At 43.6% G+C, this 14,395-nt stretch overlaps 1 protein-coding gene across 1 annotated transcript in view; it reads right to left on the minus strand.

The window, feature by feature from the left end:
* LOC125705349 (uncharacterized) overlaps positions 1-14,395 on the minus strand; it is a 180,831-nt gene that overhangs the window by 12,223 nt on the left and 154,213 nt on the right. The window contains exons 13-14 of the mRNA XM_048971878.1: positions 9,188-9,292; positions 523-615 (exon numbers count right to left, since the gene is read on the minus strand). Coding sequence (XP_048827835.1) covers positions 523-615; positions 9,188-9,292 — 198 coding nt within the window. The remainder of the gene's footprint in view (positions 1-522; positions 616-9,187; positions 9,293-14,395) is intronic.

Below are 14,395 nucleotides of genomic sequence, written 5' to 3' on the forward strand. Positions count from 1 at the left end.
ATTAGATTAGGGTTCACTTACTTTTTCCGATCTTCAGTTTCACAATTTGAATGACTTTTTCAATATGAACAAAAATTATCTGAAAATCTGTGCATGTTTAGTTATAAGAGACTGTTCATTATTGTGACATGAAGATACGACCATGTTTTATATGGGAATTAGACATAAATACAGAAAATCCCAACGGGTTTGCAAACTTTTTACTTTGACTTTATCTGAAGACACACAGAACAAGTTAATAACAAAACACTCCATCCTTGGAAGTGCCCTTTTTACATCTTACACAGAATATATTACTGTCTATTTCATATTGATTACATCAAAGTATATGCCTTTATTAGTAGGGTGTAATTCAATAATAACTTCAAACTAGAAATGGTTATATTGCATTATTGTTAACAGTAGCCCCAAAATATTTCAGGTTTATAAACATTTTACAAACACCATTTACCAAATAATTGACAAATGATTAGAGCTCTACTACAGTCAAATGGTTTCCTTACAGTTAAAGGTTTTCCTTACCTTTGTCATTTTCTAAAATCACACTTAGATACAAGAAACTTAATATTAGGTGAAGCAGGAAGAAAATCCCCAGAAGGATTTTCTGAGCAAAATCTGAAAAACAATAAAACACATAAAATAACATATTAAATAAACATAACATACAACAGGCCCCATTAAACATTATCCCTCTGTGTACTTCTGGCTGTTATATCTTTGAGGGGTGGGAACATACAGGGGGTGGACAAAATAATGGATACATCAGTATATTAACCTCAAGGGCCTATTAAGGAATTTGGCTTTTATTGCAATAATATGTTCAGATTGTCCTACAGTGTGGTCATCTAATCCTGCAGTGGGACACTGGACCGATCTTCAGAAAAAAAAGCCTCCAGATCATTGCAAGATGAATAACGTGGAAATCGACTTCACACACTGTGCACCTGAACGTCCCATAAAACTCTAATGGTGATTATATCTGGTGGCTGGGAGGCCAAGGAAGGCATCTAACATCATCCCGGTGCTCATGAAACCTCTCCTGAATGTGTTTAGCAGAGAGTATGGGGGCATTATCATCTTGGAATGAGGGAACATCATGAGGGAACAGTGTCTGAGCCACAGGGAGCAGCTGCTCTTGTAAAAAGCCCTCATGTTCCTTGGCTGTTATAGGACCATGCAGAGCATCATCACACCTAATGACTCCCACAAGATGGTTGCCCACACCAACAAACACTGTGGGCTGATGGTGTGCTTTGATTTTCTCTAGATGTAACCCCATCCAGAGGCTCTGCAATACTTACCTATTGAGCACACTCTGCAATACTGCACTGCTGAACACACTCTGTAGTACTGCACTAGTGAGCACACTGCAATACTGCTCTGCTGAGCACACTCGGCAATACTCCACTGCAAAGGACAGCGGTTCATTGATGCATTGGCCCCTTAAGTTATTGTGCGTCGTAATTGTCATAAGAATAACAACTCGACCAAATACCCCTGTTTATGCTAGCAGCTTACACCTCCCTCAGGAAAAGAGACCCCCCCCCCCCCCCCACACCAAGAACTGTTATAACGTGGCCTGAAGCTGCATCCTCAGAGCTGCAAGATTGTTTTGAAAAAACAGACTGGAATATTTTTGAATCTCACGACATGGAGGAGTACAGTATGTCTGTACTCTCTTACATCCAGCACTGCACAGACACCATCACCAAGGTAAAACACATCAGGGTGTATGCCAACCAAAAACCCTGGATGATGAGAGAGGTCAGGACACTGCCTTCAAGTCTGGTGATATGGAACTGTACAGTGCAGCCAGAGTGGACATGAGAAGGGGCATCAGAAAGGCCAAGTGGGATTATTCGAGGAGCACCTCCACAGCAACAACTGGAGGCAGGTGTGGTGGGGGGACCAAAACATCACAAACTACAAACCCAGACCTAATGCTGTGGGTGGCGATGCTGCGTTGATGGAGGAGCTGAACTGCTTCTTCGGCCGCTTTTAACAAAAAACACCAGATCTGACTGCATCACATCCACCGGTGAACAGCAGCCGCATCTTCAGGGTGGGGGAGCATGACATGAGGCACATGCTTCCCGGCATTAAACCCCAGTAAAGCGGCCGGACCTGACAGCATCACAGGTAGAGTGCTGAAGGACTGTGCAGACCAGCTCAAGGGGGTTTTCACTAAATATTCAACCTGTCTTTAACACAGGCCATTGTCCCACCTTGCCTGAAGGCCTCCAGCATTATCCCTGTTCCAAAATAGACCAACAGCAGCCTAAACGACTTCCGGCCAGCAGCTCTCACTCCAATTGTTATGAAGTGTTTTTAGAAACTGGTCAGAAATCACATCATTGAAGGACTTCCACCCACATTCGACCCCCATCAGTTTGCATAAAGGAAAAACAGATCGACGGAGGATGCAATAGCCTCAGCCCTCCACATACCCCTGACCCACCTGGAACAGAAGGACAGTTATGCCAGGCTTCTTTTCGTCGACTTCAGCTCAGCATTTAACACGATCATCCCAAATAGACTGGTAACAAAATTAAACAACCTTGGCTTCTCATACTCCACCTGCCCCTGGATTAAGGACTTCCTCAGCGACCCCCCCACAGAGAGTCAAAATGGGGCTTCAGCTCTCCACAGCACTCAGCCTCAACACCAGCTCCACACAGGGATGTGCGCTCAGTCCCCTTTTGTACACTCTCTACACACACGTCTGTACCCCCACCCACCACAGTGGTCAGGCTCATCACAGGGGGAGATGAGTCTGAATACAGGAACGAGGAGGAAAAACTCTGCACAGCAGAGACTCCACTTCCCGAGGGTCCTGAAAAACAACACCCTAACCAAGGAGCTGCTGATCTCGTTTTACAGATGCTGTGGAAAGTCCGCTGACACACTGCATGCCAGTGTGGTTTGCCAGCTGCACGGCTCAAGAAAAGGCAGTGCTCCAGAGGGTCACCAACACAGCGCAGAAGATCATGGGCTGCACTCTCCTCTCCTTGGAGGAGCTGCATGGGTCCCACTGCCACTGTAAAACCTGCAGCATCCAGAAGGACACATCCCACCCGGCACATCACCTGTTCCAGCTGTTACCCTCAGGAAGGCGAAACAGGTCAATAAAAGCCAAAACAAACAGACTGAAAAGCAGCACATATCCTAGGGCTGTTACAATTATAAATGAACACCGGAAGGGTATTTGCTCTGTCTCACAAACCTGGGCAATACCATACCGAGTTAAACCTGTGCAATATTTCTAAAAAACTTACAATGTGCAAAAAACTGCTCTGTTATATATAACTTTTTTTGTACATAAGAAAATTATTTGTAATTATTTTATTTATTTATTGCTTGTAATATTATATTATTTTTGCACTGCAAGGGACTGCACACAATTTTCATTATACCTTTTCATGATGACAATAAAGTTTCTGATCCTGATTCTGAGAAATGTGACCGTGGAATATTGATGGATATTCTAGCGAATTATAATGGAAAGTTTGGTCCTGCTTATACATTTTTTGTGATATGGAGGAACTGGGCTGGTCTGGTTTGCTGAGGAGCCTGAGTCAGACTGAACCATTAACATCACCTATTACAGCCACCTGGGGAAGGAGGAAGCACAAACCGTGTGAGAGGAGGCAGAAGAGAGGAAAGAGAGTCGGAATGCATGCTAGGCTAACAGCTAACCCCAGCAGGCCAGTGATACCGTCAGCTCTACTTTACAACGTCCACTTTAGAAAATAACATAGATGAGCTTCGCTTACAGTGACACACACAGTGGAAGATGAAGGACTGCTGTGTGTTTGTATCCACTGAAACCTGGGTCCATGATAACATCCCTGTTGCGGGAATCCAGCTATCAGGGCTGACGTCTTTCAGGGCCGATAGAGATGCCGCTAGCTTGTTGTTGGATCCAGTAAAAATTAGTTAGTGGGTAGTGAATGTCCAGTCCCACTGTTAATTAAAAATGTCCATGGCACTGACCTGTCAGTCAAAAACTTATTAGCCAATGGGGACGCGTCCCTGAAAAAACGAGAAGTTTGTGTCAGACTTGTAAACAAAACGTCAGGGAGCGCGAGCGAGGAAGCTGGCAGCATAAACAAAGGAAAACATTATCAAAAGACCAATCATGTGTTTGCATGTTATGAATTTGACTTTTGAGATGACAATTCTTTTGCTTCAGATATTGTTTTTCTTCTCGAAGCCTTGTTTTTGCTTGATGTCAAAAAAGTTTTGCTTGATAATATTGGCATAAATCTGATTCCATATGTGTGTGTGTGTGTGTGTGTTTCAGGTGCATAAGGAGTGACTACCAATTTTTGTTTTGCTAGCATGTATTATTTGCTGTTTAGTCAGTTAGGGAGTTAGAACGTAAGAACATAAGACCATAAGAAATTTACAAACGAGAGGAGGCCATTCGGCCCAACAAGCTCGTTTAGGGAGAACTTAACTAATAGCTCAGAGTTGTTAAAATCTTATCTAGCTCTGATTTAAAGGAACCCAGGGTTTTAGCTTGTGCTACACTAGCAGGAAGACTATTCCATACTCTAACTACACGCTGTGTAAAGAAATGCTTCCTGAAATTCGTTTTAAAATGTTCTCCTGCTAATTTTCACCTATGGCCATGAGTTCTAGTATTTAAACTAATATTGAAGTAGCCATTTGGCTAAACAGCATTAGCTGTAGAGTTTGTCGTTTGGTTTCTCTTATCTTGACACTTAGGTAAGTTTAGCTGTCGGTCTCGTTCAGCAGCTGTGCTTTGTTATTATAGCTGTGGTCACTCATGAGATCTTTTGAACTGGGTTTATTTATTCTTTCTCTGTCTTGTGCCAATAAAATATACAAAAAAAAACAGGACAATACCCCTTTGTCTACTTCTGTTCCCTTGTTCGTCACACCCTGTCTTTCCTTCACTCTACTTCCCCTTTCACTTTCATTCTGTTATGTCCAAACCCTAGACTGGGGCCCGTAACACCAAGGATGACTGCAGAGGTTCACATATTTCTGAAAACCCGGAATGCAGCCTTCAGATCCAGGGACCAGGTTGCTCTCCACTCAGTGAGGGCTGATCTATCGCGAGGATCAGAATGGCTAAATGGGCCAAAGCTGGAAAAATCAGTGGCTACTTCATGACCACCAGAGACAGCAGGCAGTTGCGGCAGGGAATCCAGGCCATAACTGATTATAAAACCCGACTGCAGATTGATGACAGTGACACTAGACTTCCTGATCAAGGCCAAGGCAGGGAGAGACTGAGATAAGACCTGAAACAGACTAATGTTTGAGTCTAAATAACATGACACACTATAAAATGTGGAGCATTGGCACCATCTTGGGACTAGGCAGTATGGCCTAAAATTTGTGTCACAGTATAATTTGAACCATGGATGTCCAATATAACATGCTTCTATAAAAATATAACATTTTGCTAAATAAGACGCACCTCACAGTACTGTGTTAACAAACATATGAATATTAAGCCTTTGTGATAAATATTGATGCTTTACGATGAGTGCTCTTGACTGGTTTTGAAATAAAACATCAAGTCTTTTATGTCCAAGACCAAGACAAGAATGAGCCAAAATATAGTCGATTCTAAGATGAGACCAAGACTGCAAAAAAATGGTCTCCAGACCAAGACCAGTTTCAAATATTTCAATACTACCTTAAGCCAGGCCACAGTTCCCACGTGCTTCAAAACCAGTACAGTCAATCCAGTAGCAAAAAGAACAGCTGCAACCTGCTTGAACAACTACAATCCTGTTACACTGACAGTGATTGTAATGAAATACTTAGAACGAGTCAGTGAAAGTCACACCATAGCAAACCTTCCCATTTTGTTGGATCCACACCAGTTTGATCATCCTAACCAGTATATAGAAAAGGCTGTATCTTCCATACTCCATATAGTTGCTGTGTCACTTGGACAATAAAAATACTTGTCCGAATGCTGTACACAGACTTTAGCTCTGCAGAACCATAATTCCACACAGGCTGGATAAAACACTTTCCCTGCCTGGTCTCAGCACCTTCACCTGTTGCTGGATCATGGATTTCCTGATAGAGACCTCAGACAGTCCGGGTTGCCAGCAGAACTTCAGGCTCCATCATGGTGAATACAGGGACCCCCCAGGGGTATTTACTCAGCCCACTGTTCTTCACGCTGTTAATTCATGACTGATCTGCTAAATTCACCGAGAACCAGATCATCAGGTTTACTGACAGTACGACTGCCATGGGACTTATCAGTAACAATGATGAGACAGCATACAGACAGGAGGTCAACAATCTAGCAAGCTGCTGCAAAGATAACAACCTGGCTCTCAACATCAACAAAAGCAGGGAGATGATTGTGGATTTCAATACTCCCATTAACGAAACACCACTCAGCATTAGTGGCTTCACAGTGTAGACGTGGAGAACATTAAATCCCTGGGAATCTACATCGCTGATAAAGTCACTTGGTCCCTGAATTGTAATAAGATCATCAAATAGGCCCAGCAGAGACTGTGGGTCCTCAGGAAGCTGAAACAGGCAAAGCTCCCCCTGACATTCTCACCACCTTCTACAGAGGTACGGTCCAGAGTGTTCTAACATACTGCATCTCCATCTGGTATTCCAGATTACACAGAGACAGGCATCAAAGGGTTACAGGGGCGGAGAGGATTATTGGAGTGTCTCTGCCCTCTGACCAGGAGCTGATCCGGGGCAGATGCCTTCAAAGGCTACACAGCATTGAGAACGACCCAAACCACCCTCTCAGCAGTTTCTGTGTATCCCTGTAAATAAAGCAGGAGGTGCTGTAGCATCAGAACCGGAACCACTAGGCTCTGCAACTGCTTTATTCTGCAGACAATAAGACAGTTGAATACAGCATGTTAATCATATCAGTACCGGTACATTAAGTGTAATGAGAACTGGTTCACTCTACACTACTGTCTGTTTGCACATCTGTACTACTTTACCGGGCACAAGTCACATTACTATTGCTGAGTTCCTGTTTTTATGTTGTTAAGTGTTTTATAATGTCACACATGACCATAGAGAAGCACTTCTGATTTTGCCATATATTTAATAATGTGTGGTTGAAATGACAATAGAGCTGGATCTGAATCTGAATGTAAGAAAAGGGTGACAGATGATGCATCAGACCATGTTTCTCTTTCCCATTGTTCAGGGCTCCATGTTCTGAGCTCCTTACACCAGGTTATGTGTCTCTATTCACTGGCCTTGGATAGAACCTGTTTCTGAATGGCAGCCCTGCCATAAATCCCAGTTTGTGAAGTTCATGATTTACAGGTTTTATTGGGACTTCAGTCCTGTGGTCATTTCCCAGGTTGTACTTTTGTGATGTTTACCAGCCACCCTGTCTGTCTGTCCCTGTCTGTGAGCTCTGACTTTTGATCGCTGTTCCTCTTTGCTGATTCACTATGTCTATGTTTAGTTATGATTTTTCAGACTGTCTCCCTTGTATTAATTTTGCTGTTTTTATTCCTGATGCACAGCTAATTCTGTTATTATTTGCTATCATCTACAGCCATGGTGATTATTGCACATGCTCCATTTAATCGTGATGTGACATCATGCAGCCCTAGATCTTTGCTAGGATTCACTCAGGAAGCCCGGCTCTGTGACCCAATGAAGGTATGGTGTATAATGTTATGTGGTTTATCATCCAGAGCTGTACTTTCCCATCATATTATACTGAGTCTAACTGGAATGCTAACAGTAGGAGAATTATGTGGAGACGAGGCCAGGAGGCTGCAGGATAATGAGGAGAAAGGCTGATGTGAGGCTGTAAGGTGTCATGGACTCAGGAGTCTCTATCATGGGGGTAAGGCATGGTGCAGGCAGAATAAGCAGTGGGCGATCCACTGGCGGCTCAACAGGAACACAGGGGCTTATTAACAGAATCAGAGAACACTGGAAAACAGACCAGGAGGGGTCATAGCTAAAAAGGGGTATAAAGTAAACTGACAGAACAAAAGGATCTATGAAGGGGAACTGGATACACTGAGAACAGGCAGGGAATCAAAAATAACAAACAGTAAATCAGGGAACCACAGTCAACAAGAACACCATCATCAGAAATAACATCAACAACAAATGACTCCACGCAGAACAGAGCAGGATCAGGAATCTGTATACAGAGGCTAACAAGAATAACACCGGACAGGTGAGAACAATTAACAAGGGCTGGCAAAACAGGCAATAGGTTAAACTAATAAATCAAGGAACTCAGAAACTAACAGGGAAACTTAGAAACAGAATATACCGAAGACAAGTAACACATAATCACAAACACAGGCACCTAGCAAAACCCAAAACAAACAAAACGCAAACCACAAAACTCAGGAAGCAGATAAACTAATACAAAAGGAAACAAGATCTACTAAAGACAGAGGCGGCTGTATTCAAACACAAGACAAAAGGGCTTACAGATAAGCACATGCTCAAGTCATTGAGCCATGGGGCAGTCCAGGGAGGAGGGGAGACACACTAAAGACTTTAACAACAAGGAGGACAGGATGGACAGCGACATCTGCTGGCCAAATGGGGAGGAGACAGGAAAGACTGTGACAGATGGGTGCAGACATTGACAGTAAGGCAGCTGAGGAGAGAGAAGGGAGGAGAGGCGACACTTAGGAGAGGCTGCAGGCTCAGCCACATGGGGAGGATCTTGCTGAATAAATAAAGGGCTGATTATGGCTCATCATGGAGCCTCCAAAGAACCAGGAATAAGCAGCAAAATACCAGGGAGACATTCATGGTGATAAACTGTAATAATGTATCTTCATGGTCATAGATAAGAAGGTTCTAAGGGAGACATTCATGGTCATAAACGGTAATAATGTATTTTCATGGTCATAGATAAGAAGGTTCTAAGGGTGTGTTTTATGTACAATGTAGGTTCGTTTGTATACTTTTGAGAATAGGGAAAATAGAAAATAAGGAAAATACTTCAATTTTGCTAAAAAAATAGCTATTAAATAAATATTTCAATAAGCATAATAATTATGCAACGTGCTACAAAAATACATATAAACAGGGAAGTGTTAAATTTTGAGAACTACATGGATTTTAATTGTACTCCGATCACTCATTTTAAAGGGTGACTCATGTAAATTATCAGTGACAAATGGGCTGAATATGGTTCAGTACAAAGTTTCATACTTACAGTAAAATCCTTCCAAGGTCTTATCTTCATAAATCCATAAATAATCCTTGATAATGATGCAGGCACAGATTCCCAAAGCAGCTACTGTAATCGGAATTGAATATTCTGAAAAGAGAAAGATCACATTAGTCTGAGGTGTATAATTATCCACACTAGTGCCTTATCCTATGATATATGAATATAAAATGTAGCATCATGACTGTCTATGTTTAATAAATCAAAGGTTTTCCTCATTTAAACACTCGCTGTCTTTCCTTCTGCTCCCTTCATAAAGGTACAATTCACACATTCCCAGTTACATGACACCAGGGTTGGGTTGTACTGGAATACAGGTACCTGCGTTACATATTCAGAATACACAAATGTGTTTGCTGTGTTCAGCTCATGTTATCTTTATGAAACAGTATTTGAGAATACAGACACTGTATGCGATTTAAGAGAAACTGTATTGATCCGAAGGGGAAATTCTTCTGCAAATAGCAGCAAGTGTGAAGAACACAGACAGAGATACATACAGTCCAAAGCAGACAAAGTGCAAAGACAGTACAGAATGAAAACAAGGGAACCTGGAACCAAGGAATGAAAAAGTACACAATACAAAAATAAAATATCATGAAAAACAGGATACTGGAATATTAAGAAAATGAGTAAATATTATTATTTAATATTAATACACTAATGAGCCAAAACATTATGACTCCCCCCACGTGATGTGAATGATGTTGAGTTTCTGGTGAAAACAGCATGTCAAGGTCTGGGATATATTACACAGCATTTGATAATTTTATTTGGCGTGTTAATGCAGAATAAATGGGCAGAGATAATGATCTGAGTGACTTTGACAAGGATCAAATCATTATGGTCAGACGACTGGGTCAGAGCATCTCCGATACAGCAAGGCTTGTGGGGAGCTGACAGCCAGTCGTGGTGAGAAGCTACTGAGAGTCTGAGGAGGGAAAAACCACGACCTGCTGACAGGGAGTTGGGCATCCATGACTGATCGATGTGAGATGTGAGTGAAGGCGATCCTGTCTGGGACAAACCAACAGAGGGGTGACTGTGGTACAAATAACAGATAATTTTGATGATGGTCACAGGAGTAACGTGTCACGACACACAGGGTGTCGAACCCTGCTGTACCTGGGGAGGACATGGTCAGGATGGTAACTCTGTCTACCACCCAGTCTGCTGGGGGTGTGACCAGCCTGGCCACCAGGTCAGGGAATGACCCATGCAGGGCCGAGCGCAGGGAAACAGTGCAGGGTCCGTGTAGAGGGGACTGTATGCAGCCCTAACACACTCATCCCATCACCACCTGCTGCAGGAGGGGCCCAGCAACACAGAGGGGGGAGTCTGACCCCGTTCGCCCCAGAAGCTTATGATGACGCCCCCCGGTGGCAAAGCTGGGTCACACCTGTGCTTGGGACTTTTGCCATGTCCCTGTCACAGTGGAGGGAGTCCCCTACTCCTCCATAGTGGACACGGGGGGGCACCGTCACACTGGTGAGGCCTGATATGGGGCAGTCTGGACTCAGCTGAAGCCGACCCCTGTGCACATGGTGACCGGTGAGGTGACCCCCCATGAGAGGGAGGGGGATGCTGTCTGTGGCTCTCAGGGGCAAGACGGTGCATCACCCAGTGTGGGTGGCAGCAGTGCAGGACCCCTGCATCCTGGGTTAGACTCCCTCAGGGCTACAGGCTGCTGGTTAGACCTAGAGTGCGAGACTCTGAGCTTCCGGGGGGGGGGCGTCATCACCCTGGCACCTGTGGTCACTAAATTGTTTACGGCTGGAGTTGCGTTTGTCCTGAGCTACCCAGCTCATCTCTGCATCACCATAAACGATGACGTTCATCACCTCGACACCCCAGCAGCAGCAGAACCATTATACCAGCAGATAAGGGAGAACTCGTTTGGCTCTCAGCGGAGGCGGTCGCACTTCTCTCCCTCTCCGTCCCCTTATCTTCCCTGCTTCGCTCCTCTCGTCTCGTCTAGTCTACTGTCTTATACTTGAGAGACTCTCTCAGCCCTGCTCTCCAAACTACGAAAAACGATGGATTTGATCAGCTGGTCTCTCAACGCAATTGACACCATCTTCTCGACGAGAAGACTAGGTTCGGGGGAACCTGACTGTCCGGCGGGAACGTATGCTGCTGGCTACACGATGGACGGATGGGAGCGGTGGAGGGTCGTGTGCCTGGCAGCTCTTTCCGTGGAGAACATTGAAGACATCTACCTATTCGGAACCATGATTACAGGTATTATGCTGATTGGATTAGGCATTGCCCTGGTTTATCAAAGATTGAAGAAGACGGTGATAGCTGCTCAAAGCCCCACTAGGCTGGCCGGAATGATTGATGGAGTGGGCAGAGCTGTTAGCACTCAGACTGTGAAACTGGATAACATCATGGAGAAGCTCACAGCTTTGCAAAACTTATTGGATGGCAGAGACCAGCGTGGACATTAGCGTGGACATTAGTGGAGCTGGAAATTACAGCTTCTCGTACGGAAACCCAAACAACCTTATTCTATCAGGTTTTGGCTCCCCCCAATCAGCACTAGCCTCGGCCAAGGCCGCTGCTGAACTAACAACTCCCCCTGAAGAACAAGGCAGTGAGACTCTCTTGCATTCCTCTCCCCCGATCCCAAGGACTTACCGCTCCCTCCCCCCCATCCAACGCCTTCGCCGCTTCATACCCCCAGCGTGAACAGGCGGGTCTGTTGACCAGCGCCTCCATGGCTGCAGGACAGGATGGCTGTCTGTCTCTGCTGGACTACCTCCACCTCCCCATTTCCCCCACCCGTTGCAAGTCGTGTCATTTTTATGTTGTAAGGTGTAGTGACCATGTGCTTATGTTGCTGAGGTGTTTTTTTCGGTTCCCACAATGTCCTCCCCACTGGAGTACAGTCTGGGGGCTGTTTTTTTATTCTCCTCCTCTCTCCTCATGTTACTCTGTTTCTTTTCTTCTCTCCTCCCCTGTCTCCCGACCGGTCTACCCCCTACTGTGATGTTTGTGTATATGTATGGTCGGGTTGATGGCTAGTTTTTTCGCTGGTACTCGTGACTAGTGACATAGTATATTGCAACAGCAATAAAGGGTTTCATCAATCAACTCTGTGCTCAGAGCTCACAGTGACGATGGCTAAATGAGGATACGGCTCAAAAAATTGGTGTGTGATATTTAAAAAGCTTTGGGTTTAATGTTATACTTTTGTATGGCTTTGGAGGACAGAATAACTGTTAATGGCGACTTATGATCTGACTCCCTCCTAAGACTGAATGCTTTGGGATTTCAAATACACAGCAACGACAGACCACCTATCATATAATATGCTGGTTGGTTTGGCCTCTCGAAACTTAATGGTGAATTTTATGTTTAATTGTCGTAAATTGATTAGGTAAACTTAAATATAGTTTAAACTAAATTCACATGATAGTTGCACTTGTTTACAGTGAATGTGGTTAATTATATAATCAGGAGGTGTCCTGCAGCCTCTTATTGTAACACTGCATTGTTCATTGGGAGCGCGATTGTGTCAGGGACCTGCCGCTCGCTCCTAATGAAGGACGACCATAGGATTTGGACTCACTAGCAGATTGTCCTAATGCTGCTGAGCTTGTCCTCTTTAAGTTTCTGTTTTTGGAGAGGAAATTGGGGGGGGGTACACATTGGTCACCTTTTTTGAATCACACCCTAGACATGATGTATCTTATTCAATGGCATGTATATCAGAATCCATGACTGAGCCAAATGCTGACAGTGGGATGGAAAAGCTGCATATCAAACTTATTTCCTGGACTGTGAGGGGTTTGAATGGTCCTATTAAGAGGGAGAAAGTCTTCCAGCATATTAAGCTCCACAGGTCTGACATTGTTTTCCCCCAGGAATCTCACCTTAAATTAGTTGATCATTCAAGGCATAAGCAGCCATGGGTGAGACACGTATTCCATTCATCATTTAACTCTACGGCTGGGGGAAGCTGTCTGATCTCTAAAAATCTTCAGTTTATACCAGAAATAAATGTATCTGATCATAACAGGGGCTTCATCATTGGCTCAGGCAGATTCCCTCATATACTGGTTATTCTAGTCTGTCTATATGCCCTCAGTTTTGATGATGACGAGTTTATGATACACCTTCATCATCAATCCCACATATGGATACACATCTGTGGGAATTGTGTCCACCAAAAGCCCTGGAAAGCTCATTAGGGTACATGGCAGTATGGACTCCATGAAACACCAGGACACTTTAAATCAAAATCTGGCTGCTTCTGCCAGGAAACTAAAACTGGCAGAAGAGAGGGCCTGGGACCCTGGAGGATATGGGGAGATTCTGTAAAGAGGAATGGTCTCAGATGCCCTGCTCTGTATTCTCCGACCTTATAGAATGTTATAGGAGACTCAGTGCTGTTATACTGGCAAAGGGAGGCTGTGCAAAGTATTAAATGATGGGCTGCCAATAATCATGGCACATGTGTTTTTTTTTTTAAATAATTATTTCTTGATGAAGGATTTGTTTTTCTTAGTTTTTCTTTGAATATATTTATTTCAATAAAAGGTTGTTTTCTCATTTCTTCAGTGTGAGATGAAGCTACTTCAGCAAAATGTGTTTTTTTTTCTAACTATTTTTACAAATCTTTACAAGGGCTGCCAATAATTGTGAAGGGCACTGTATGTCCAATCTATGTACTATTTTCAGCTATTAATAGGCTCCTCCACCTTTCATAACCTACAGCAGAAGAGGCATCTGCTGATAAATGTGGCCATTCGCACTGTTCTTTAAAGCTAAAATGACCAATATTACAGCCTCTATAGCAGCAGCTTATGGTCCCTGCAGCTCTGATAGCGGAGCCCCTGTCTGGATGGATCCTTTTAATGAGACTGACATGGAATGATTGGAAAGAGTCACTCAGCTGAAACCATCCACATGTCATACTGGCCCAATTCCTACTCTATCATTTAGGCAAACTTTTATGTTGTTTTCTGAATGGATTTTACATTGTAAATACATCACTTTTAACAGGCACTTGTTCAGATTCTTTCAAATGTGTTGTGGTTAAATCACTCCTTAAATACACTGCAGTAGATTATATGGTCCTTAGTAATTTTAGGCCTATTTCAAATCTTCCTTTTATGTGTAAAATTTTAGAAAAGGTTGTGTATCTCCAGATAATGGAATTTATTTACAGAAACAAGATATTTGAAA

Source organism: Brienomyrus brachyistius, chromosome 12 (assembly GCF_023856365.1).
Source record: "Brienomyrus brachyistius isolate T26 chromosome 12, BBRACH_0.4, whole genome shotgun sequence".
NCBI classification, from domain to species: domain Eukaryota; kingdom Metazoa; phylum Chordata; class Actinopteri; order Osteoglossiformes; family Mormyridae; genus Brienomyrus; species Brienomyrus brachyistius.